At 42.8% G+C, this 27,763-nt stretch overlaps 1 protein-coding gene across 1 annotated transcript in view; it reads right to left on the minus strand.

Annotated features, from left to right (window-relative positions):
• The window catches only part of PLCH2 (phospholipase C eta 2), a gene marked incomplete at its 3' end in the record, with an annotated part of 65,945 nt that extends 40,416 nt beyond the window's left edge, over nucleotides 1-25,529 (minus strand). Inside the window, exons 1-2 of the mRNA XM_079326173.1 lie at nucleotides 25,510-25,529; nucleotides 22,523-23,009 (exon numbers count right to left, since the gene is read on the minus strand). Coding sequence (XP_079182299.1) covers nucleotides 22,523-22,634 — 112 coding nt within the window. The remainder of the gene's footprint in view (nucleotides 1-22,522; nucleotides 23,010-25,509) is intronic.
• Between the last annotated feature and the right edge of the window lie 2,234 nt (nucleotides 25,530-27,763).

Below are 27,763 nucleotides of genomic sequence, written 5' to 3' on the forward strand. Positions count from 1 at the left end.
TCCCAACAGCACTGACAGCACCAGTTCTTTCCTCAGTGATAACTAAACATTTCAGAATTACTGGGAGCAAGGAATATTTCAGATCACCATCAATGACTCTTTAGCCTCTAGTCAGCCAGAAAAAAGGAGAGTGGAAAGTCACTGGAACACCAAGGCCTTGAGAGCTTGGATGTTGGTGCCTTTTTGAATGTTTGAATAGATCATCATATGAAGGCTTCTGGAGGCTTCCATACACTTGGGAATTATTGGCTTCAGTTGCATCATGACTGGCTTTATACAAGTGGGAGGAGAATCCCATTTCCTTTTGATGCTACAGATGACAGCAAGAAGGTGGAACCCTTTAAAATCAGCCCATGGAGCCCCTGCCCATGGAACCTCTGCTCTTCTCAGAGCCCCATTTGTTCTCCAGGTGTTTCCACTCACTGGTTTAGAATGACACCACCTGGCAGAAACACTGAGCTGGTTTCATCACAAGGATTCAATCTCAGCCTCAGCACATCCCTAGTGCAAGCAAGGAATAAACCTGGTGCCTGCAACCTGGGTGATCTGCAGGGAGATCCTTCAGCCTTCCTCTCTCATTCCTGTTTTCAGAAGTTGGAAGGTGAACCCAGTAGGAAGAAGCCAAAAGGACTTTGGGTGACACAATTCCTGCTCCAATAACTGGATCAGAAATACTCAGGCTGTTCCATCACGACATTTGCACAACCAAACTATTCTGGTTTTCAGAAACACTTCTGTTAGAAAATGCAATCATTAAAAGCATGTTAAGGCTCTCCAATGCCAGAGGGCAGGGTGAGATGAGAAATGGGAAGGAATTTACAGGTTCTGAAGATTTAAGAAAGCCACTTTCTTTCCCAGGAACAAGAAAAGTTCTTGCATATAGGAAATCATTTCTCCCTATTTAGCACATTGTTCAGTTAAAGCTCCCAAATCTCCAGCCTCTATGCCAGCAATATGGTACAGGTAAATAAATTCTTATGCCAAGTTTTAAAATCTGCTCTTTTGCTTTTTAAAATAAATATTGACAATGCCCAAATGCATCTCATTATCTCTGCTTCATTCTCAACAAATCTCCAAGGAAATACTAGTTAACATTTGTCTGTTGTTGTGATGCACATGGAGACTCTCTCATTACTTACCTGAATTGTTTGCATACTTCTCAGATTCATTAAATCTGTTGCAGCCCAGAAGTATTCTTGGATTTGATATTAATTTAATAAATAAATAAAACTATTTCCAAAATGGTCATAAAACTATGGCCATTTCTATGTACAACAAAAGCTTTTCCTATGTGATGTTTTATGGCCACCCTCTTCTTTTTTAATTACAGTTCTGCTCTAGAGTGGGACCTTTTAAAGTCAATTTGCTGCAATTTTCACATCCACATCCTGCTTCAGTTACTGGAGCAGTATTTGCTGCAGTGAGGAGTGACTGCCCAGGTACAGCCACACCTGTCTGAGTTACCTGTTGTCCTTTTCTCAGTGAATGGCAACGCTGGAGCTTATTTTTGTTATTTTAGTAACAAAGACACAGCAAAGCCAAACCAGAGCTCGTGGGTACAAGGTTTGGTTCTGATACCAAACACCAAGTTACAGCCAAGCACTTTTCCACTTTGGTAAAGTTTTCATCTAGAAATGATTTTTAGAAGAGAAGAGAGAACTTTGAGGAGCATTTCCTTCAAAAGGGATTGAGGAATGTGGCACTAAGCACTGATCAGTTGGAAACACAGGGAGTGAGGGACACTGCTCTGCCTTCCCAAAGACACCAGGGTGTGACATCAGTGTCCAGAGCAGCTTTTCTGAGCACACAGAACCCAAGACATCCTTCTTTACTTGTTGCATAACTCCTGTAAAGCCACATGCCTAACAGGCATAGAACACAGAATGCAGAGAGACAAGCAGCCGGGCACTGGAGTCAATTAAAATACATCACAGGGAAAGGTTTCTCTCTCCAGGCTTTTCCTGAGTAAATCCACGAGGAAATAAAGCTTTTAAAAATAAAAACTGGGCTTTTGAGAATTGGTCTTGAGTACACAGATTCCCTCAGCAGCCATCAGCACAGGAGGGATGAGCTCCAAGTTCAGCATGCAGGACACTGCAGCACAGTTTTCCCAGCTCGAGGCACTTCCCTGACTTTACCCCTGGTTTAATCCCACCAGGGATAACTTCAACCCCAGCTGATTCTGTGCACTCTTCCTGTTGGATGGGTGTAAAGAAACTGCATCTAATGAGTAGCAAATCATCTGTTTTAAAAAATTAAAACAATACAGCTGACTCACAACAGTACTAGAGTCTCTTTTCTCTCTTCTAATGTGGGTAGCAGAAGGTCTCTGGTTAAAAATAGAAAGCCTTTCTTATGGTGACAGCAGCTAGTTAAGCAAGCAGAAAAGGAACATGAACATACCTGGTGCACTCCTTCGTTGCACACTTTATACAGGAGGAAACAGCCATTAGAGATACATTTATTATTTAAGCTTTACTGATAGTAGGAGGCAAAGGTACAGCAAAGGCTCCCCTAAGAACCTGCTGTATTTGTTTAAAGCATTCAAGTTTGAATAACAGAAAAGAAGTGCCCAAGGAAGCTTTGTAAACTACACTTTACAGTAAAACTAATTTCCCTCAGAAAGGTGGTTAAGATAAACATTTCCCCCTTACCTTTTTCTGGGCTGAGGCATTTAATTGTGCTTGCATCATCCATATTCCAGTGAGAGATTCAAGTAAAAACACCAGAGGAAGCAGCAAGGAGCATCTGCACATCCCTGATCTTTCCAAAGACTCTTGTGAAGGATGAGGAGAAGAGCAGTGCCCCTGGATTCACTGCAGCATCCCAGGGATGTGTGCTCTGAGCAGCCTCATCCTCTATTCCCTGAGCATCAGGAGCTGCTGCCAGGTAGAAACCAGCACAGGAGCTCAATGAATGTTCCCTGCCTTTCCCTGCAACTCAAGTGTTCAGCCACCTGGGATAACTGTTTGTTAACTCTTTGCCTCCCTGCTCTCAGGCAGGACCTGGGGATGTTTTCTGCTTTACTGCTTCAGAAATGAACTGCAGGAAAAACTTGTGGATGTCAGCAAAGGAGCACAGAGGATAATTCACTTTTATTTCCTCTGGGATGTATTGCAGTAGGCAGTAAATGTCAGTGAGGTGCTGCTTCATTTAGGAAGGGAAAATAACCCAACTTCTTTTTTATGTTAATGCCTCCCCTGTGTCCATTCAGCATCCTACACATTGTTATGGGATCCTCCCAGACTTGCTTAAGTTTAGAAAGCAAGTCTACAGCTACTGATAAAAATAGGCAAGCTGCTCTCTTTGGATTTCTTTTTAATTCCTTTTCTTGGCAAAGATGATATATTTTCCACCTTTTTAACTTGCAAGGAAATATTAATGCAGAGTTAATGGGATATGGCTAGGAAACAATGCACATTACTGTAGTCTGTGTCCCAAAGCACAACACAGAAGACAGACACAGACCTTTGAGCTCTGTCTAAATCCTGGAGAAGAATTTCAGCATCTTTGTATGAGGATGCTGCCTAAAAATTCCAACCAGGAATAGTTCCTGCCCCTCCTACATGCCACCGAAATACACGGAATAAAACAATTTGTTCCTTTGAGAGCTTGAAATCTAATTAAACAGGAATGATAAAAGATTGGGAAAAAGTTAGTCTCCCCTCTAGGAAAGGAATGGTGCTGAGGGGCAGGGTAAGCAGGATCACAGGTGGATCTGCAGGCAGTGACTTCACACAGGTTCCTGAGTGCTGCTCTGGATCCTCACCTCACCTGGCTGCAGGAGCTGGAGCCAACCTGTTTGTGCTGTTGGATGCTGCTCCCTTGCCCTGCACCTCCCCATCCTGAGGTGCTGTGCAATGCTCAGAGTCACCTTTCTCCCACCCCACTCAGGCTCTCCACCCTGGAAATGCTGATTCTCATTCACAGCCCCCAGCTGCTGCAGCTCAGTTGTCCTGCAGTTTCCACCCTACACCATCTTTGCATTTCAGTCACTACTGCAGAAAGATCAAGATCTTTACAAGATCTGACACAATCCTCTACAGTTTTCATTTAGGGCATGAATCCCATGGTCCTCGCCATCTAAGGAACGACTCTGGGATTTGGCTCAAGTTTACCTTCAATAAAACATTATCCTGTTTGCTTGGTGGTTTTCAGCAGTAGCTGTGTCCCCTGAGCTCTCATCTCCTGAGCAACCCATCCAGGAGCACTTGAGGAGCACTTACTGCAGAGCCTCTGGGGCCTCATGTATTTACACCACTTTACAGGAGGGCAATTCCTCCTGCAGCCACTGTGCTTTAACACAGGATTATCAGGGCAGACACTGCAGGGAATGTGCCAGGTTGATCCTAAAAGAAACTCTCATTTCTGTTCTTATTTCCTGTTGGCAAGTGCAGGTTATCAACAAATCTCTGTCTCATATCAGAAGGGAGAAGATGGGCAAGTGCTGAGGCCCAGAAAATGCCTGTCAGATAATTTCTCTGGGGAATCCCAGGGCAGGAAACCTTCACACTGCAGGGTGGGCTCAATTCAGTGCTTAGAGACAAACCTCCCATTGAACATCACCTATTCCTCACAACCTGATCAACAGACAGAGCAAATTTGAAGATAACAGCTAAGGATGATCAACTAATTCACTAATTGCCTCATCAAATTGAGCAAAGCTTATTGCTTCACCAGGTTATGCTTTCTTTAGAAGAAAAATATACTCCCATCTGAGACCATTAAAGATTCAGAACCAGTACCTAATTACTGTATGATATCAATTCCATCAAATGAAATGTTTTGTTTCTCTGGGAGTTTCTTGCTGTGCAGTTAGAACAGGGTCACAGAACAAACGTCAGAGAAACATTTGAATGCCTTCACAACACATGCAAATTTTTTGAAATAAAGAGAACACAGACTGTGCTATCATCGAGACCAAAGCATTTTACATTAAAAGATTTTCTTATTCCAAGCAATGTCTGGTCTAAACCAGGAAAAAGACAATCTGCTGATTCTTACAATCAGTGACAAACTTTTATCTGGATTTGTGGACTCTGGTTCACACCAGAAGTTCATTTGTGACTGGGAAAGGTCACCAACACTCCAGTTTGGAGAGCACAGTGCTGGCATGGAGCAAACCTGCACCATTGTCAGTTCCATATTACACAAAGCAGAGCATGCCCTAATTCCTTCAGCCTCCATTCCCAGCTCTCCAGCTCTACCAACCAGAGCAGAAGAGTGACTTGTAGTGTGGTGCTGTCACATCACAAAGGTTTAAGTCCTAAGAAGGGACTAAAAGGGGCCAGGACTTTCCAAGATATGCAGAGAAAACCCGGAGTGAGCTGGTTAGAAGAGCTGAGCCATGACCTGACAAAGATCTGCCCTTGCTGTGTGGCTGCACTGCCCACACTGATCCTGAGCTGTCCCAGAGCTCTGCCCCAGCCACAGCACCATCCTGGCTGCCTGGGAAAGGAGCAGGGCACTGCCAGAGAGCAGCACAAACCACCCAAGCTCCCACTGATTCACAGCTTGGTCAGGTCACAGTGGCTCACACTATAAGGCTACATTATCATTTGACTACACATTCACCTACACATACATCCTTCATCCCAAGGCTCCAGCTGCCACATTTTATCACATTCTAAGATCTATTTCCTGGCAGAAATAACAGAGGTCTTGTTGCCCAGCACAAGGGGAGGAGTGTTAGCACTGCTGGGGATAGAATGAGCCAGCTGGGAAATGCAGCACCACCACATTACACCATGGCTAAGTGGAGAATGGAACATCCACAACACCAGGGACATTCTAAATAACTTCTGAAAGTCGAATGCTGAGCCCTCATTGAAAGCCATCAAACTCCATCCAGAGAGTTCCATCTCTCACAATCCGTGGCATCACTTCAAGACCTTCTATAAATCAACTTCAACACATGTGGGTGTCTGTTCTTAAGTTTTTGTTCCCATAGTTACCAATGTACTTTACCACAGAAGAGAACAGCAGGTGGCAAGACATAGAACAAAATCACCATTCTTTTAACATAAGAAGAGTTGGGAAGTTTCAAATTAAGGATTTTTTGCAAAATGTTTACAGACAGTAACCAAGACTAACACTATCAGATTAGAAAACTGTAACATCCTTCCATACATTTAATCTTGAGTCAACAATAAATTCAACATCCAGTAGGATGACCAATTTCCAGCCCTGCATCAGATGATGCCATGGGATTGCACAATCCAGATTTGAAATTCTCCCTGGGTCCCCTGGATATCTTCCCATGTACTTTCTGCAGAGAAAAGGTGAAGAGGCCCAGCATACTGTGTACAAGATAGATTTCCCCAAATAAAATCATATTTGTGGGACAGAAACAGTAAAAACAACCACCAACAGCCTGTTCAACCTAAACAACAATTTACTCGAAGCTGCTATCAAAACTCTCACAGCTGGCAAGTAACAACTTCTCCATTGTCCACTCAAATAGAGGGCAAAATGACTGGCATCCAATGTGCTGTAAATACCAAGGAGATGCTTTGCATAAATAAGTTTTGTGACTCTTTCTGTAATAAAATCAGACACTGTGGTACTGTGTGCTGTCCATTGCCTTCTGCTCCTCCTCATGCAGAGAAGCTAAGGTAATGTCCTTCAGGCTGACATCCTGTCAGCTGTCTGACAGGACAGCAACCAAAACTTAACAGTAAATTGTACCTGCTCCTGAAAGCCTCTGTCCCTGGCCAGCTCACCTGCCTGGGGCTCACCAGCCTGTTTATAACACAGAGATATCAACCATTCCTCTGTCTCTTTGTTATATCAACCATTCCTCTGTCTCTTTGTTATATCAACCATTTCTCTGTCTCTCTGAGATATCAACCATTCCTTTGGCTCTCCCTTTCATCCCCTTCTCCAAAACTTCTATTGAACACCAGAAGGATGGAGAGCACTGAGAAAGTTGTTTGAACCCAGCTGGTTTAACCTGACTTTTTCACCGCACAGTTTCAGAATAAACAATTTACAATCTTTATTATTTCAGTCTTAGATCTTTTTCTGATTTGGAGATTAGAAGAACTGGAGTGTTTTGGTGGCCTATTTTCTTATAGACCCATAAATCATCTTGGCTGTTTGAGGTTTTCAGGGAACACACATTCTTCCAAGAAACTCTGTTACATAAGATGGGAAGATGCTCATGTCTAGCAGAGAAGGAGGAAAGGCAGTAATGAAAGAAAGCAAAACCAGTTTCAAATAGATCTTAGGGTCTTAGAAGGCCTTTAGAAGTAAAGCTCAGCTACCAACCAGACTGAACTAGTCCTGAGTTCTCAACCACTTCAGTGAAAAGAGCAGTCCACAGCACCACAACCCCAGCCCCACACACACCACGAGCCTCTCTGCAGCACTTCTACTTCCTGCAGTGTTTTATAAACAAATTTTCAACTTCTGACTAACAACCTGAAAATGAGAGAAAGATCATTGGCTGGGCAGCTTTGTTTAGACACAAACACTTCAGTAAGTAGTTTGTGCTGTGTGCAGGTGATAGAATCTGGAGGTGCTGCAGTGCCAGCTGCAGACAGACACGTGTTTGCTGCTGGAATTCCTGCTACTTCTCTTCAGATCACTAAAAGGAAAATGTAAAAATCCCTTGGCTTGCTGCTCCTCTTTGTCCCTCCAAGCTTTATAACTGAAAAGTCAGACTCTGTGTTATATCTTACTGCACAATTGGTGTCATTGTGGGATCTTTAAATACCTGACAAACCACAGGCAGCCCACAGGCACCAGTGGGAGCTGCCTTGCCTGGCAGTGCCTCACCTGCAGCCAGAGCTGTTTCCCAAATGCAGGAATTCTGTACAGCCAGAGCTGCCAGGCAAACACTCACCTGACCTTAAGGCAGGCACATCTCCCAGGTGCACCAGAAAGGAGTTGTGTTTGAAGTACAATCCTGGAGATCATTTCCCTTCCCTGGAACTGTAGTTCCCCCTTCACAATTCTTTCCCTGTGTTTTCTGGTTGGTTTTGTCAACTCCTCCAGTGAGGTGCTAAACCTCAGTTACTCCAATGAGTTTGGTTATCCCAGATGCATCCAAGCAACAGAGACAGTTCACAAAGATTAATGTTCAATTACCTCAGATCCTTTTGTTTCTCCACCTTTCTTTCTCCCCTTAAAAATAGAAATGCATTATTATTCTTGCTCGAGTGCAGCCCAGCACAGTTGCTTTATTCCATGTTTCTGCTGTTAGCAGTGGAGGGAGCCTGCTCACAGCTCCCTGCTCCTGGTCCTGTTACTGCTTTTGACACATTTCCACCCTGCAGCCCATTGTCTGCAAAGCTCTGCTGCCTCTGAGAATCCAGTGTCAGCACTGTGGGAGAGCTGTGGAAAAGGCACAAAACGAGCCCAGACCAGAAGAGAATCATGGCTGCCTAAACTACATGGATTGTCCCTATGAACAGATAATAACCTGCTTCAGGCTAAATCACATCGTTGGTGTGTGCTGGGGACAAGATATGAGATACCCAAGACAGGAATGGAGGAAAGAAATAAATTAATCATTTCATTTTTCAGCAGACAGCACTCTGACACATATGACAAAATCTCCTGAGCTAATTCTCTCCCAAAATCAAAACTTGCAATTCATTCAGTCACAACTGTGACATGGATTTCTGAGCACAGACACAGTTCTCAGACAGTTGAGCCATGAAAAATGCACGGTGGGGTGGAATCGATTACTAATTAGTAATAGAAGACACATATGCTTGCAACCATAGAAAACAGCTGTGCTGCACTCTGCTCCATTGTCCCAAATAAATTGGAAAAGATAAATGCATTGCTCTGTGCAGGCACAAAGTAGATGAGGCATTCATGCTTTGTTAAACTTTCCAGACACTCGAGGGTGTTTGAAATTATGATGCATGTTAAATTTAAGCAGATTTATTATCCACGTGTTCTGAATGTAATGAACACTTCACTGCCTCACATTTCCTACTTTAAAAATAGCAGATTTTCTAGGCTGGACACACACATGTGTCTTATGTAGGTCTAACACAAAAGTTTTAGTCATACAGATGCTCTGAAGCAGCAATTAATGCCTCATTTTAAACATTTTCCTATATATTTATGCACACACAGCTTCAAGTGCTCACAAGAGCAGGTACAATAAAAGACTTGCATAATAATAGTGGAGAAGTGCTGGGTCTTTTTAAGCCAAAGGAATTTTGGGTACTTTGCATCAGAACTTATGAAATAAAAAAAGTTTCATCAAGAAAATTCTACCTAACACATTCAGATCACTCCACCTGTTGCCAAAATGAGAACAAAACAATTTGCACTCTAAGGCCTTATAATTAGATGGTTGCAACTGCAATTCATTTGGGTTTGGATAAACATTGTCCAAACTTTGTTTGCCCACACAAGATTGAAGCAGAGGATGAAGATGCATTAACACAAGATCAGTATAGATTGTGGAAATTATTGTTCACTATCTGCACTAATTAGGACTCTGGGTACTCATTAAGAGGAACTGACTCACCTTTTTGCACAGTAAAAATGTATCTCAAATCAGACATTTTTGTAGAGTACTTTGTATTTGGTAATCAGAACAAACTCCCATAGCAGATATGTGAGATTTCTGTGTCAGGTTTTCAGTGTGTAGAGAAAACAGAAATGAGATATCCAAGTTGTACATGAAATTTTCGGGCTTGTCCCTTTACTTCCCAGCACTCTCCTTATGCAATGCTTTAATTTAGACTATCCTGAGTACTGGTGCAGAATTAATCAGGTCAGCAAGGGGCTGCCAGCCACGATTACTGCACCTTTAAATACTTCTTTTCACCATCAGTTCAACTGTTACTCTTCTATTTTTAAATCGGTTTCAAACTCAAGACCCACAGGCAGGGGGCAAATCCTTCCCCAAAAATGCCCCGGACAAGAGGCCAACACCAACCTGGGCTCTTGAGGTTATTCCCCTTTTTCCTACAGCTTGTTTACTGGATTGTTAAGCATTCTGGCAGCAAATGGAAGGGGGTGGGGAAGAAGACGAGCTGCCACATTTCTAAAATTAGCATCTTCTGTCTCCGAGAAGCCTGTGGAGATTTAAAAAAATTAGGTTTCTCTGCAAGATGCAGAGAGATGTGGAATTTAAACTGCGTTGCACAGCTAAAATCCTGAGCTCTGTTTCATACCTGCAAGCCAGTTCAGTGCCTTGCCTTTCATCCCCCTTCTCCCAGCTGTCAGTCAGAGACTATTACAAAATTCCTAGTCCATTTTGTTGTGAGAAGTGATTGCATTCCTGAGCCCTGGCATCCCCAGGCAGCTCTGCCCCAGCCTCATTCCCTGCTTCAGAGGCTCCTGCTGGGCTCTCACACAGTCTCTGGGGGGAAAAAATGTCCTGCTCCCCAATTTCCTCCCCTCACCTGTGGTTTTTTGGTGCTCAGGTACCAGGTGATGCCCTGCTCAGGGAATGTCCTTCTCCAGTTTGGGGTGCAAACATTCCTCACAAAGCTCCTGTGCCACATATTGTGTGTGGACAGAGCCAGGATTGCTCCAATTCCAGAGCTGAATCGTACAGACACGTTGGTTTTAACAGAACATCATTAAAAATGACATTGTGATCTTTGCTGTTCATTAATAAAACCTGACAGTGAAAGAACTGACTGTGCCTCAGTTCCTTCAATGCCACCACTGCACAAAAATATTGGAATATTATAACAGACCTGTGCTGCAAAATCCTAACCCAGGATATTGGGCTCTCACAGATGGGCTTCAAGTTAGAAATGGAAGAGACTCAAGAATAAAACTCAAGTTTCTTTCCAAGAGCCACTAAGGGTGCCAAAGTCTTCCTTTGGATCACCTCATGAAGGAACCAAAGACTCAGCCATGACACAAATTCAGACTGGCACAGGCAGAATTAAAACATATGGGACTGGAAGGGTCTGTTCCAAAAGTCCCTTTTCTTCTTTTAGCAATTTTATTTATTCTACTCCTATTACAAGTCACAGTTCATGTCTTATGACAACCATATTTGCTTAGATTTCTTACAGGTATTGGAAGAATCAGTGGGCAGTGTTGCAGCAGAGAACTGTGAAAAGAAATGGGAAGGTTTTCTTTCAGGATTTCCTTTATAAAGGAAAGTTCCAAAAATAAGTCATGTATTTTGAATCAACATGTTTTGGTCCATCAAAATAGTTACTGGCTTAAAAAGCACATGAGATAGTATATATTACTTATATGTAGTATAGATTAGATGTGCTTGGCAGTATGCAGTATAGATTAGATATATTTAAATTTAAATGAGATGAGATGATTTAAAACAATGCAAAAATCTGCATATTTTTTTCTGAAACTGAAAAAAATAGGTTTATTTGAACATTCAGTGAAATAAGATTTTCTTTTTAATCTGACATGATAAATTCTAAAAAAATTCTATTCTACAAAGTATTTCCCTTTTGGTGAAGTTCCATAGAGCCAAAGTAAGTGATTTCATTCAAGATGCTCAAGCCACCTCTAGTTCAGACGTTTAGTATAAAATTTTTCTGGACCTGAGTCTTGCAGTTAAAATATGAGCTTTTCAAGTACTTATTGACTGGAGACAGAAAAATCACATAAAAGTGGCCCAAAATAAGAGGGTTCAAGAGACACAAGTCCAGGCCTTGCCACATCCCAGGCTGTCCCACAAAGCACAGAGGTGCTGCAGCTCCTGCCTTAGCACAGGAGTTCTCTGCAAGTCAATTCTCTGCACATATCTCTGCCTGTCACTGCTAAATTACAATTACAGTCACTCCTTTTAGCTGTTTGCCACTGATTAAATGAAAGCACAGAAGTCAGTTTATGTGATCAGCCAGTCTGAGCAGCAAAAAATCAACCTGCAAGAAGCAGCTTCTCTGTTTTTAGTGATACCCTGTTCCCACTTTATGTTTGCTCTGCCCTCTCAGGCACAGCCCTTGGAAATGCCCAGGATCAGAATTTTCACCCAAAGTTGATCTTACACCCAGGTGCCCAAAGGCCCCAGAGCATGAAACTCTCTTGTCTCTCTTTAAGGAAATCCCCTGCCCCCACCAGCAGAGGGAATTCAGCCTGTCCTCACTGTCCACAGGGCACAGTTTGTTCATCCTTGTAATAAATTATGGATGCCCCCCCGTATGCATCTGTTACTCAAATCACCAGTTAATAATGTATGAATAAATGAAGAGACTGCTCTGAGGGGAGAGAACTGTGGGGGACTAAACTTTGAATTCTCTGCTACAGCAGCAAGCATCAAAGCTGTACTGCCAGGCTTGACCTCAGCTGGGTTTTATTTTTTAAGAGGGTTGGAACTAGCCTCTTATGAACATGAATGGCAGAACAGCAGGGGCATGGCATGAAAGCTGGCCCAGAAACACGGGGAAAGAATGAAAAACTTGCCAGAAGCACATGGGTATCAAAGGTCTTCACTATCTTGTGTCAGTCTGAACTGGGAGTGAAGGTCGCAAGTGAATTGATAATTCTCACCAGAAATAAGTTTTTAATTCTCACTAACAGTTCTCCATCAGGGGAAGGGATATAATTTGAAAATACTAAGACTGCAAATAAGAAAAAAGGTGAAGAGCTACTGAAGAAGTTCCTAAGTCTCTAAGAAACTTGTTCATCACATGCTCCAGAACTGTAACTTGGCACCGAGCGCTGCTGGATCTCAGGCTGGAAACATCCCCGTGTGTCGGGGAGCACCCAGCTCGGTGTGGCCTCGGCAGCTGAGGAGGGGACAGTCAGGGACGGTCAGGGGACACTCAGGGGACACTCAGGGGACAATCAGGGGACAGTGGCCATGGCCACGGGCGCGGGTCCCGCTCGCTGCCGCCGGGATGCGCTGCGGGCGCACGGAGCGCTCACCGCACCCGGAGCGCAGGAACTGAGAGAAACTCACGGGAATGAAACCTCACGGGAATGAAACCCGACCTGCGAATATCCCACCGGCTGGGACGGAACAGGAATTCAGTGCGCTGCATGAGCTGCAAGACACAAAAAACTGTGCCAAGTCCAGGTAGTGTCTTCCAGGGACTGAGCCTCATCTCTTCTCACAAGTAAGTGCATCTCATCCATCGAGATAAGCATCGTCTGTTCAGGTGCTGGAGACTGATAGAACAGCAATTTCTCTGCTATAAAAATGAATGGCACAATCTGTCACTGTATTGTCTCTTGTCCCTAAATTACCTATTTCTGCTGCACCTTTCACAACAAAAAGGAAGCATGGAATCTTCACAACTCCCTCACAATTCTAACTTTTACTTTTATTATTGCTTTAAGCTTTAAGGAAGGAAACCTGCACATCTTGCACAGTGCTTGCAGTCAGTTCACAACTTTGACTGAGAAGCAGAGAGCAAACTGCTCAGAGCACTGCCTGTCCAGCCACCCAGGCTGAGGGAGGAAAGCAAATCAGGCTCTGAGCCACACAGTGAAGAGCTCAGAGACTTTCTGGTGATAGTTACTGGCACAGTCTCTCTGATATCACAGCCACATTTACAGGACATCACAACCACAATACACTGTGCAGAGGATCCAGATTTTATCCCTACGTTGTCTGTAAGAAGCTTGAATCTAATATCTGGTACTTGTACTATTAAAAAAGCTCTTCCAGCTGAGGATTAATCATCTCAGTAGGACTGTGCAAATGCATGTGAGATGAGTGGGGAAGGTTATATAAAGCCCACAGAGAGAGGGAAAATGCAGAACAGAACTGGGGACCTGGATTGCGCAGCACCTGAATGCCTGCAGGTGCTTCTAACAGCGAGATGCATTCAGTGCTGGCTGTAATTTACTTGTCAGTCATTTACATGATTAATTATCTCCTCCAAATGGCTCATCACCCAGGGTACCTGAAGTGTTAACCATTGTTAGAGATGCAGTAGTGTGATCCTCCAGCAGACACAGACCCAAGGAACTGCACAAGCACACTTTGCCATGAGACATGCAGCTGATGAAAACCTGCACAGAGCCCCAGGAACACACAACACTGCAGAACCATCTGAGAGCTGCACACAGGAATGGCTGTAATGAACTGTGTGCCACAGGTAAAGAGGAGATGACTGCACAATCAAACCTGGTCAGCATAATCTACACCAGCAGAACTCCTGCACAGTCACTGATAGGATGCAGGAACATCAGCACTGTGCAGCAGCAGAAATCATTCCACACACACAGCAGTGAGTAATGACATGAAAAAGAAATGATGGACAGAGTTTAGCACAGTAGTGGAGTTTCTGTTGTTTAAAAGCCAACCTTCCTTTCTTCCACCAGTAAACTTTGCAAGGCACACTCCAATACAATGTCTACAGCTGCTGAAACTGCTCTGGAGTAAACAATTCATTCAGAGAATTGGGAATTGCTCTGTCCTTAGCATTATCATTTCTCCAAAGCAATACATGTTTCACTTGCTGTAAGTGGAATGGATTTTCAATTACTTAGCAGTCTTTGTATTTATGTAGATACTCTGGCCATAATTAATAAAACATGACTTTTTCAAGATAAAAGATCTTTTGAAATGATAGCGAGCTGATAAAAACTAAAAAATATTATCCTCTAACAAACAGGGTCAGATGGCTGAATGCCTCTGAGCAAGTGAGGAAAAGGGAGAGTAATGTGATGTTATAAAAGTACTACTGAACAACAACTGAGCCCACAAGCACAAGAACAATTTATCTTCTAGCAAAAACTCGAGTGGATGCAGTAAAAAGAACAAATCCACCTACTGTGTTTCTGCGATGGGCTTCCTAAATCCATCATCTTGTAGAGATGAGTGTTTTTCTCAATTGCCTGTGTTAGGAAGTCAGAATACTCTGCATTTTCCCTCCGTCTTGCTCCCTCTCCTGCAAGTCTCCCTCTGTGTCCGTGTGAGAAGGCAGTTTGAATTTCATCCCGTTTATTAGCTCAGGCACTGAGAATCACTGCCCGTTCTGTGATGCACAAGCTCCTTCCCTCCACACTGCACTGAGGAAGCGGGGGAGAGAGCAGAGGTAGGATTTTATCTAAACTAATTTTTTGCTGGAACAATTAACTCTTCACTGACTGACAGCTCCTTCCTGGTGTATCTCGTGCCAGTTGACACTGAAATGTCAGCTCCTCTGAGGCAACAGGGGATTCTGTCTGACAGATGTTTAATGTTCATATTCCTTCTTTTAAGATTTCCTCTGCTTTTGTCTTCCACTGCTTCACTGGGAACTACAGTCAGACACCCCCACAGCTGTGATTTCCTACAACCACCTGAGCTGCCCCTGTTCAATGATGCCAGAGGGGCTAAGGGGCACAAAATCTCTGAACTTTCAATGTTTTCTTTGTTCCCCAGTCCCTACAGCTTCTAAAACTTACAGAGGTCTCTAACAGGGATTTATTCTCCACCAATTAATGCTTGCTGCTTCTTCAGGTAAAGCATTTAGCATCTCTAACCCTGAACAGAATTCTTTGCCACAAAACCAAATTCACTGCTGCTAGAAGAATGAAATGTGGATGCACCTGTGTATGCCACCTTCATCCCCAAACACTTTCAAGGTAACAGAACAGAATCCTGTTCATTCCTCTGCAGTGAATTCTCACTCAGGTAAGAACAAATGATCTTGCTTCACTTTCTCAACCACCTGTTCTAAAAAAGAAACACAGTTTAGTAACACCACCCCATAGGCAGTTCCACACTCAACCAGGTCAGCAAGAGTTTCCCCAAGTTTAATGTTTTCCTGGGAGAACTGTGATATACATAAAAATAAATGAATATATGTATATATGTATGTATGTATGTATTTATAAAACCCTGTAGATATTTGCATCTCTTGAGAGAGCTTTAACTTTTTAATCCCTGCCCACAGTAAAACCTCTCTGATGCAAATTTTTACTTAGAGGTCTATGAGAAAAACGAATCAAATTAACTAGATTTTCCTCACTAACCATTTTCCTCCAGAGAACAGCATGCAGGATTAAGCACAAACCCTTTTTTCCCCCTACTTCAAACAGCACTTTGTAGTCCATCTATTCCTTCTTCTGCTGGTAAATGAGGACAAAACCTGTTCTGTAATCATAGATCTGAATGCTAATGCTTCTAACATATTTCTATTTTCATATTTAATTCTAGCAAATGAGCATTTTGAACTTTCATTAAGCTTCATTTCTTGATTTTTGAGCATTATCTTGACAGCAACCCAGCTCCTGCATCTGTCATTATTCCAAAGGCTTGCCTGGTACTGGAGACTTTTTCTTGGAATGACTTTCCTCTGACTTTCACTGATGGTCCCACACACTCTAAGTACATATGTCAACACACAGTTCATTCACTGTGACACAAATCTCAAGTTTTTTCTTCCCTAGATCCAATCACAAATCCTGCTGGCCCACTGGGAATCAACATCCCCTCTTTTCAGTTCAGTAAGAGGGACACCAGTTAAGGGGATTAGAATAGTCTCCAAACAGGTTTAAAATCTTCTGTCTTCTTCACTGAGCCAATTGCATTTCAGTAGGGAAAAGATGATTACTTCAGGGAAATATCAGTGGTTCTGATATTGTCAAAAATAATCTCACTCACTCTTCTCCAAACTATTCACAGTTCTTCTGTTTTGCACAGAGCATTTTCAGCATAAAAGGACCATAATAGAACAGCTTCTCTTCACAGTGGCTGCACAGGTTTAACTCATGGTTTGTATTTCTGAGATCATGAGTTCAAGAACATTCTCATTTCCTCTGCAGAGCCAGAATTGCAGCTGAAGAATCCTGGATTTACCTGGGAGATGGCAGCAGCCACACATCAAGTGGTTCCTCATAGTTTGATAACTGTAGAAAACCACTATGGTTTGCTTCAGAAGACAACTGGAGTCATTTGTTCTCTCAAGAAACAAAGCATTCCTCCCTCTGATGAAGCATTTAACCTCAGATCAAACTGACAGATAAGATACTGCTGTAAAGATAAATAGAACACTGCTTGGAGATGAAGGGCATTGAAATGTTTTGGGGAGGTGAGTAATACCAAAAGCCAGGGAGGTGTCACAGTCACAGTCAGGGATTGTGCTAGGATTTTAAAATAATAATTTGCCAAACTCCAGATGCAAACCAAAGCCAGTCATGCTGTAAGGCACACAGGTTAGTAGTCACCTGGCTGTACCTGCATTTGGTGGCTTTCAGGGGGATTAAGTTTACCAGAACTATCAGCAGATGAAAATAATTTGCTTGTGAGAAGGTGTAAGAGGGAGAGAGTCAGCTCTTGTTTACAGAGCCTCCCAGAGCAGCATCCTCCTTTGATTGACAGGCTTATTCACAGCTAATGGCAGCATCTCCAGAACTTCCCACAGATAATGCCAATATCGCTGCACTTTGTTGGGGAATATTGGATTTGCTCCCCTCCCATCTCTGACAACACACAGGCTGAGCACTCATATGAATGAATGAAAGGAACATATTTTTTCTCTCGCAGCGTTATAAAGACCTTATTTTTAATTGCTCCAGCACTGGTTCAGTCAATTCAGAAGCTGGTTTACTACCTCTAAACATACTGTACTTATTCTAACCATCTGACTGAGCATGATTTTTACCTATTTCACTGTTATTAGGATCAGACCAGGGTAACTTCCCTGCCCTAGACACATCTATTAAGAACTTTTATTCTGCCTTGCAGCGAGCAGTGGTTACAAGTTTCTAACCCCCGAGGGATGCCAGTACAAAAGCTCCAGGACAGCAGCACTGAGCTGGCTCTGAGGCAGCTGAAATGTGGCAGGATGGAGGCTGTGTGACCACGGGCACACGTTCACCCGGCAGATGGCAACAGCGACACGGCATGAGCCATGTCCTGACCCGGGAGTGGGCAGCGCACGCAGCTTTTATTCTGCTGGGTTTGTCCCATTTCCCTTTACAGACACGTGAGATAGAGCAGGAACACTTGAGGGGGCAGAGGAGAAGAAAGAAGAAGAAACAGATGGTAACATTCAGGTGATTCAGTTACTAATCCAGAAAAAAAAACAACGAACCACTGATTCTACAACAGAGTTCAGTCAGCGCCTTTTATCTCATTTTCCTCAGTTAACTTTTACAGGAGAAGCAGAGCTGCCACATAAATTGAGTATCCAGGTAACGCTCCCCTTTTTATTACAGCCTCATGATTCACTAGCACAGAGCAAAGAAAGGTGAGGCCACACTGCAATATTGCTGCAGACCATGGAGAGGACCAACAAAGGAGACCTTTGTCAGAAGCACCTTTGTGGTGCCCACTGCTTTCCGTGTCAGATTTCCAGCCTTCTAAACATTTATACTAGCAAACTCCACTGGGACTAAGACAGGTGGTTATTAGTATTTCCTGATGCTAAAACAAAATCACTACCAAGGGCAGAGGCTGGAGACAAAGCAGATACCTCCCTGCCCCATAGCAGGTGTCAATTCATTGGTATTTAGGTTCCTTCCAGGAGATTGCAGCAGGAATGTCTGAACCTGAATGGGAGTTAGGAGACTAAACACCTTGAGGCATCTTGGCACAGAGCCCCCAAAAACTACATGACAATGCACTTTACCAAAAAAAACAGGCAAGCAAAAATCCCAACCAAAAAACCCCTAAGAAATAAGTTAATCTAGAAAGCCTTAGACATTTTCATTACCTGTTGAATCTATTTGGGCTAAATGGCAAGGCTTGAAAAGTTCACTTGATTCAAGCTAAAATCATTGAGGAAACAAATATACATTCCTCAAAGATAGGAAAAAGGGATCTGAGTCACATCAGCTGAAAGATAAGATACTTAAGCACAGTCATAATGGAGTTCAAGGTCCTGGGCTCCAGTGGTTCATTCTGGACTCCTAAGCCTGAGCCTCCTGCTCAGCCCTTGGCTGGCAGCAAGGAGCAGACACCCTGCTGGTACCTTGTGGCATACATGATCCCCAAATCCTGCCCTCATCAGGTGCAGGAGGTGTATTTGTGGAGTGTGAATGAATGGGCAGAGCTGAGAGCTGCCCTTGGGTGCTGAGCCCCAGCCAAGGTCACCCCTGCCTGCAGTGACCTCAAGAAATTTCCACATCCTTTACAGTGCACTCTGCTTCACAGAAAGGGACAATTTCTTATAATTTTGTTATCTCTTAATGTGATATAAAAATGCTCAAAGACTGAGTGCTTTCAAACTATTTTCATTCTGAGACTTGAACAGTGTTAAATAATTCTACATAAACCTGGACATCCAAAATCAGCTTTTCACCAGCTGAAAACTGATTCAGTTTCTCTGTTTCATCAGTGCTCAGATCAACTCCAGGCCACCACCACCCAAGATTAAAAACCTGCAGGGTTCAAACTCCTCTGTGCTCTACAAATTGCATGTTGCAGAACAGTTCCCAAGCAGCTGATATCAGCACCCACTATTGTCACTCTCTAGATCTTACCAGAGTTATTTCACTTCTGAATTGCTGAGGTTGGACATTATTATTATTTGTACTTCAGAACACATAAAAAAGACCTAAACATGAGTGAGAAGTGTCTGTTTTACAGGAACAGCAGTTCCCATTTATAATCAGAATAAGAGATAACATAAGGATGGAATGAAGTTACAAAAAGAGCCAAACAAGAAGGCTGAAGCAGAATCAGAACTAGGATCTGGATCTGCTGAGCAGTCCAGTATTGTGTCCTTAGATTCATATTTCCATTACAACAGCCTGTGGACTCATTAACATAAATGTGTATAAGCTGATGTTGCCAACAAAGGAAACAATTGTGCATTCTGCAAACCTCACTTGTGCATTTCTGCTCTGCAGCAAGAGGGAGGACAAACAGCAGCTCTCAGTGCTCATTACACTACAGCCTTATCCTCCATTCAGGAAGGAAAAAAGGTGTTAAAAACATAACTGTCAGTTGAGACTGTGCAAAACCTTCAGAATTTGGTGTCACAATTTTGTAGCACACTGTCTGTGTGATTCCAAATTGAAGAGAATGACATGTTTGAGTTCAGTCATTAAAGGGATAACAGTGTGTCTGTTCAGACTGGATTCAAACTGCACCAACAAAATCCAAACCTAAACCAGGTCCCATTCTTCCCTCCCTCCCTTGTACACACAGAACAAGCAGAACTGCAGCATCAGGTCACATTTTATTTTTAGCTGATGGGCAGTTTCACAGAAATCTAACTTTAACTGAAGTTCCTGTCAGACAGCTGGTGCCAGTTCACAAAATATCACCTGTGTGTCTGTTCTGCAGCTCAGCTTGTGCCACAGAGTGGTTTGGGCTGAAGGGACCTCTGGAGATGCCCCTGCCATGACAGCAGCTGCTCCCAGCCAGGCAGATGTTGGAGCCCCAGCTGAAGGCCAGCTTAAGTGCCTCTCCAGGCTAATCTGATGTACCACATATCTCAGCAAACAGGATTTTGCATGTCTGTGCACAACACTCTTTCATCAGATTACAAGGGAAAAGTGAGTCTAGACATGCCAGAGCATATTTGAAAAATAGAGGATTACTGAGTTTGCCATATACCTTCCTGATTTTGGACTCTCCCAATGCTGCTGTAATGAGGACTAATGACATTATATATAACCAAATTATGTAAAAGTTAATTGCATTCCACTCAGATTTCCTTTTTACATAGCAATCTGCTTCCTCATCCATGTACAACTTACACTGAAAAGTGGAGATTTTACTGCAAAAAAAAGCAACAGGTTTTGAAAAATGTCTCAGTTGATGAAACATCAGAGAGCTGCACAAGTGTGCCAAGAGTTCCAAGCCACTGATTGCAGGTAACTGTGATATTGTGGGGCCAAATGATCAGCTGAGGAGCACTTAATTAACTCCATGGGAGTTATTGGCTCAACTCTCCAGCTCCCTCCTTTCCTAAGTTTTCTGGCAGATAAACTCACCGAAATACAAAAAGAGAAGTGTGCATGTGGCAGCCTGAGCCTGACAAAGCTGAAATTTCTGTTATTTCTGAAGGCACAGGCTGCTGCAGGCAGCTCAGCAGTGTCTGTCAGTCTGTCACAGTGCAGAGAAAACCAGAGCAGAGCTGCATTTCAACAGAGCCATGGAAAGAGTTAACAGGGACTCAAGGCCAGGCTCAAGTGGGTGTTCTGAACCAGCCTGCAAAGGGATTCCTGAGCCCAGACCAGCTTTTGTTTAGGTCCAGACCCACTTGCATTGGAATGCTGGAAGTGCTGCCCAGGCACAATGCAGACTTTCTCCCCCTCCAGCTATTTCTGCCTTTTCTTTGCACTTTGTCCTGGGTTTGCACACTGACAGAGCTTCATGTACAGGAAAATGTGATGCACATCCAGGAGCCATCACCCTACAAATAAAAAAACAGCTCCCTAACAATCAGTTTGTGTAGTATAGAAATACCTGGAATAGATCACCTCATGTAATACACCCATTTCACATCTGAATTTCTGCACTTTGCTTTTCCAAACTCCTTGCAAATCAATATAAGGAAAGAAGCACACTCAGACAATTATAACAGCTTGATGGCTCTACTTGGAAAAGTACCATCAGTCAATGTGTGAGAAAGACATGAACTAGAATAATGAAAATCAATCATGGATTGATTATTTCATTGATAGGCTATTTTTAATACACCTACAATATACATATATTCAGCTAGTAAAAAATACTAATCAGTACAAATTGTAAGCTAACAGAGAGTGAAATTGATCTCACAACTGCTGGGTATTTAACCAAAATTACAAAATTAGATCCTGTGAAAACCCACCCAAAACTTTTAGTGCTGTCTACTTCATGATTCCAGGCAGCAAATTAATTGCATTTCAAGCAAATGAGTCCTGTGTTGAATAAATGTAGTTTTGATTTAAATAATAAGTTAAATAATCTTCTTTTTTTATTATTATTTATTTTAAATGCAAAAAAACTCCAGCCCCTCCTCCCTCAGATGTCTCACATAGCACAAATTCATCTGCCACAGACATCAGTTGCACAATTCCCTCCCTCCTACCCAATCTCCAGTCTACACTTGATGTGCACAATCACATCTGTAATCTCCAGAGCTTCCTAAGAGAAGAGCTCATTTTCCCCTGTGCAAGCTGTCAACACTGAAAAAAAGAGCAACAGCCAACAAGAGTTATTCTTTGAGCTCTGCATCTCCCAGCTCAGTTCAGACAACTCCATGGCACAGAGCCACAACCTGAGGCACTATAAATCCCAGTCTCATCAACTTCAAGAAAGATTTTCCAGAAGCACTGGAAAGAATCAAGGAAAAAAGTTGCAATCTCTTGTCAGTCTCATCCCAGGATACTAATTTACATTTTTCACAAGTTTTACAAATTCTATACATGAAGTTCCCTTCACACGACTGGAACCTCACAGACTGTACAAGCAAGGATAGAAGAAAGATCAATTTAAAGTTTTCCTCAGTGTACAGGGCAATGGTTGTTTTGGGGATTTTTTTAGTACACTTTCCCCAAACTCTAGTCACAATACCAACTACACAGAAAAAAGAGACTGAGGAATATACAAGCAAAGTTCCCTCAAAATTAAGGGAAACTAGCAGTCCCATATGAAATACCAATACAATAGAAGTAAATTTGGAGAAGAAAAAAGTGCATTTTCCATACCCAGCTATGAGATGAAAGGATGGCCCCTTCCACTCACCTACTGTGAGGATGTTTGCAGAGAGGAAATGGCAGCAGTTTCCCTCATGGAGAATGGATTCTTCTCTTTGTGTCAAATCCCCTGCTGCAGATTTTGGAGAAGTCCCAGCCATCTCAAACTTTCAGAGCAGCCTGGCAACAGTGCTTGCTCCAAGTCAAACAAAGCACTTCAGTGCAGATATCTGCAGAAAGTTTCAGTCAAGCAATGAAAATATCCGAGTAAAAGCAACAATTTCAGGATGTTGCTGCTTTGCTTGCTTTGGAAGTGCCAGGGAGTGCCTTCTCTGGAATTCCACATTCAGGAGGCTGTCCTGGTTTAATTCTTTTGACACATATTCCACTCATTGAACAACTGAATTTGTGGTGTCACTGTGGAGAAAGATCCACGGAGCTCAGTCTTGGCAGGATGGATGTGAGAGCCCTTCCCAGGAGCACAGGAGTTACAAACATTCCGTGGATCTTCCCAGTGTTTCTTGCATGTGGCTACCCTGGAGAAGACATTTTTGTAAATAGTAGAAGTTTAAGTGTGAGATATTTGCTACAGGAACATGTTTAGGTGATGTACAGTGGCCTCAGCAGACAGAGGACACCAACTCTTCCCTCCCTCACCCCGGGATTTTGCACAGACAGAGGAAGCTCCACTTTTGCCAGCAGCAGCTTCTCCAGCAGCCAAAGTGCTCATGCTGGGGTTAATTACTTTATACACACAAACACACAGATATAATATGTACACATACACTAACTCAGCCCTTCTGCACAACAAGTGAATGATTCCCAAAGGACTCTGCCTGATGAGGGCTCCTTCATTCTCTTCCATCTCTAACCCTCAGAGCTCTTTGCTCCTCTTACCTGTTGTCAGCTGTCTCCATCCTGTGTCTCTGTCACTGTCTGGCATTCCCTTTCCCACTGGATACAGAGGACTCACCTTTCCAAAGCTGCCAGTGGGAGAAAGGAGGTCGACAAGGCTCCCTCCAAACCAGCAATCACACCAGACAGAAACCTGGGATCCTACTTAGTGCTGGTAACTGTTTGAATCTCTGGGAGTCTCCTTCAGTTTGTAATTACAAGTTGAGCTCTGAAACATTGCCCTAACTTGTTTTGTTGTGAAAGCACAGATCCAGTTTGACATTATTTTAAAGAGAGAAGGCAATGGAGCTCACTATTAATTAAAGTGATTAGAAATAGAGGAGGGGGTTTGAGACGTTTGTAGCAAAAAAATGAGTAAGAGAATGGCCTGCTAGAGCATCTGCCTGTTTGAAGCTGTACCTCTTTCCTTGTGTTTGGTCCCTCATTCAGCTTCTTTGGGAAGTCACTTCCTCCCTGCCATTATCTTTTCACCAAGCCCCACCTTTTCCATTCTCGAGCTGTTCACAGGGAGCATCAGTCAGTGAAGTAACACCCTTATGTGGAGCCAAATGCATGGCAACTTCATCTAAGGGACAGCAGTGCTTGGCAATATTTATCCTGTAAAATGTCAGTATCATTACAATCACTTGTTTCCACATTTAAATGGGAAATATCTCAAGGACACCCTGTGGCTGTGCAATAGTTGTGGGCATCTCAGACAGTGACATTCGTTTGGCAAGGAATATCTTCATTACAGAGCACAGCTAGAGTAATCAAAACCCATATTATAAACTTAGGGCAGATTGCAAAAACTGACTGGATTGAGAGGATGGGAAGATAATAGATTATCAAAGACAGATCCTGTGCCCCCCAAATACTCATTTTTGCACATGTTGTCACCAGTCCCTGTAATTGTATCCCTTCATCATTTCCTGACATATACATAAACAGGTAAAAGAATACAGAGCAAACATTCTGCTTTAGACTGAGCAAAATCAATTAATATATTTCCATGTATTAATTTAATACATTTCATATATTCCTTTTGTTCATCCTAAAATAAACGTTTTTTTCCTTTAGGTTAATCCTTGAATTGATACCAAAAATACACTTACATACACAGAGCTGACTTGTTTATTTAGAATGGAACCCAAAGCCAATGTTAGAAGGCAAGTCAGGATTTAAATCAACTTGTCCAGTGAAAAAGCCAAAACTGTACCCAACAGCATTTCTGGGGCTGCTCTGGGCAGGTATTTCTGCAGATGAAAAGTCCTGCCTCATTTATCATCTGCTTTGGTCATCTGGGCAACTCCTGACCACAATTTTATAGCCATGACCCACAAAGTGCCATTTCTGGTACCTGTGCTCTGAATGTTTAATCCAAGAACTGAAATTAGGAAATTATTAATCCAGGAATCATAGGCTGACAGGACAGAGGGAACTGTTTTAACATCAAGACAAGATCAGCCCATTTCCTTAGCAGAACTGGTGGGTAGTTACTTTGCAGACTCTCTCACCTCTTTGCTTCAGGGCTTTTTTGAAAGGCCATTTCCTTTGTAGGAAGTTCAATCACTGTGACTCATTAGACACCAAAGAACATATCCATGAGGGCAAGGAAGACTGAATGGGCACGGGTGTTCCTGCTGGTGCCAGAGCAGCATCATTCCAGTGAAAGCAGATGAGCTTCACATTGATGTGGCTCGTTAAATATTTTATTGTCTCGAGTTATGTCAAATTCATGTTCTTTATGCTTTGTTATGATCTGAAAGGGAAGCCACTTTGAGGCAGCTGATCTCTGAATGTCTTCACTTTCCATGCAAAAGATTTCTTTCTGCACTCAGTCCCACCTTTTACAGCTTCCTGCAGGTCCTCAGAGCTCCCTTCCTCCCCTCCCTCTCCTCAGCATACCTATGTTGGTAAAAAAATAAAAGCTGAGCCCCTCTTCCCAAACCAATCCCCATAAATCCTAAGCAGCCAGTGGAAAAATACACAATGAATCCTTAAAAATAAAGATTGTTATCTCAGAACAACATTCAGAGGCCAGATTTCCTATCAAAGTAAATGAAAGAAGCTTTCCTGGAAAATTTGTTGTGAAGATTGTGTGATGGAAAATATCATTTGCACTGGCTGGAAATACCTCACCTCTGTTACAGTAGGAACCGTGGTGGCTCTGAGAACAGCACTGCTCATTGACAGAAGACATCAAACAGCCAAAAAAAAGCAATTGTATCAGTTCAGACTACACGAGCAGGATTTAAACTGTCTGCTCAGGCTAAGAGCCCTACCTAAGATTATTGTGTGAGGTTCTGTATTCCCTTGGAAAAGAGGACTTAAAACCCTAGAGGCAGGATCTGTATCACTTACAGACAATAAAAGCTGTGTACACCATTAACAATTCTCTAGCCATTTTTATATCACTGTAGTATCTAAAGCTTAACCCCACAAGACCTGCTTTTGTTCAGGGAGGTTTTGAGTGGCATCCACAGAACTCAGACAAGCTCTGATATCCTCCCAGGACAGATACACTGATACCATGAATAAAACACACAAAAACCAAGTCATCACTTAAACCTGAACAGTTTGATCAGGAAGCAGATCAATGGATAAAACATCAAAGCGCCATCAAATGGTAGGGAAAAAAAAAAAATAACACTTTAAAGCATTTAAATGTGAGAGCTGGGATTTGCTTTTAAGCTGCAGCGTGGCTGCCTCCGACACGCTGCTGGTCGGAAGGAATGCAGCGGGAATTGCAGGAGATAACCTGCACGCCCAGGCACGCCAGGAACAGCCAGGGCTGCTCCGGGAGAGGAGGAGGCTCCGCGTTCTTCTTCCCAAGGGACTCTCACACAGTGCCATGGCAAACAGCTCGCTTCAAAAGGAGAAAGTGAAGAAAGGCAGTCTGGAGACATCAGAATACCTTTCTGGCAGGCTGGTGTGTTCACCTTCACCCAGAGCAGAGTCATCCCACTTGAAAGGAGCACTTAACATTTGTCAGCTTTTCCTCACACGCCCCTTACAGCCCGAGCTGGAGCCCTGCATTTTTGTTGAATGATGTAACTGAATATTCCTTATGCAAGTAAGCAGACCTGTTATTAAATCCAAATTATTTATTTCAGGTTTGCATGGACCACGTCATACAACCTTAGCATTCGCTTTAGGAAACAAAATGTGAAATTTGTAACGATTTCTATCCGTAGGAATAGGTTTGTTTGTAATCCCCAGCCCTATTTATCCTGAATTGCCAAAACCCCTCTCGGTTTCACCATCACTCCTGTCACCAGCCAGTTCCCAGACCTGTCTGAAGTGACAATGGAAACACAGCAGCCTCTTGCTTCTGAAGAACATTTGCATTTTGTATTAGCAAGGGAGAACTGGCAATTTCTATTAGGAGGCAAAAGGAACTAATTAAGCAAAGCCCTAAATCTCATCCAATAGCTTGGCTCAAAAGAACTTTGAAAATAAAAGTTTCATACTCTAGACCACAAAAAACAAAAAGCCCCAGAGAATAAACGAGGGGAGGAAGATCTCCATGTTAGGAGACAGACAGAGAGTGAGGACTGCTGGAAAAGGTTCTGCTGCACTTGGGAATTTGTGAGTCATTCTAAGGAGGGATAGACTATGGGCTCCAATGCCACTTGTAATCAGATCTATAGTTCTAATAATGTTCATGCTGTCAGTTGTGCTGGCAGTCTTGGTCACTCTCCAGAAGCCTGATTTTTTAAATTCTTTTTCTTCAATTCCATTTAAATGAGCAGGAATTTCTTTTAAGAATGATATCTTTAATCAAACTGCCTCAATTCTGTACAGCAGCTTATTGCTGCACTGATGAATCTCTTGGTTATTAAGGAATAATTTATTCTGGGGGAATTAGAGAAAAAGTGGCAACTTGTGTTCCCCTTTCACAAGTCAGTGGCAAATGATCAGCTTGCTCCTGAGGATGCCTGGTGGGGCCAAGCACCAGAGCCCAAGCACAGCAGACAGACACTGCGAGAATATTGCAAACAAGAAAAACACACTTGTGCTTGGCAACTTCAAGAGGACACTACCATTTCTTTTTTTTTTTTTTTTAGCCAAATATCCAAACCAATTTCTTAAATGATGACTCTTCTTCTTTATTAGCAGGAATGGGTCTGGGAATCACTCAATTCATCCTCATTTTGTCAAACAGAGGGCAGTGATGGGCACTCATGGGAATTACAAGGCAGCAAGCCTTTAGGGCCTGATCCAATAAATATCAAAGTACAGCTCTGCTTCACTCTCCACCTTATCATGGACTTTAGTACTTGGTTAGTCAATAAATAACATTACTTCAATAACCTCATCTCACTCAGTCTAAAATTACAGGAGGGGAAGAAGTGGGATAGGTCACTTTATACTGTAGGAGACAAAACCCTGT

The sequence above is a fragment of the Erithacus rubecula genome (assembly GCF_903797595.1).
Source record: "Erithacus rubecula genome assembly, chromosome: 24".
Classification (NCBI taxonomy): domain Eukaryota; kingdom Metazoa; phylum Chordata; class Aves; order Passeriformes; family Muscicapidae; genus Erithacus; species Erithacus rubecula.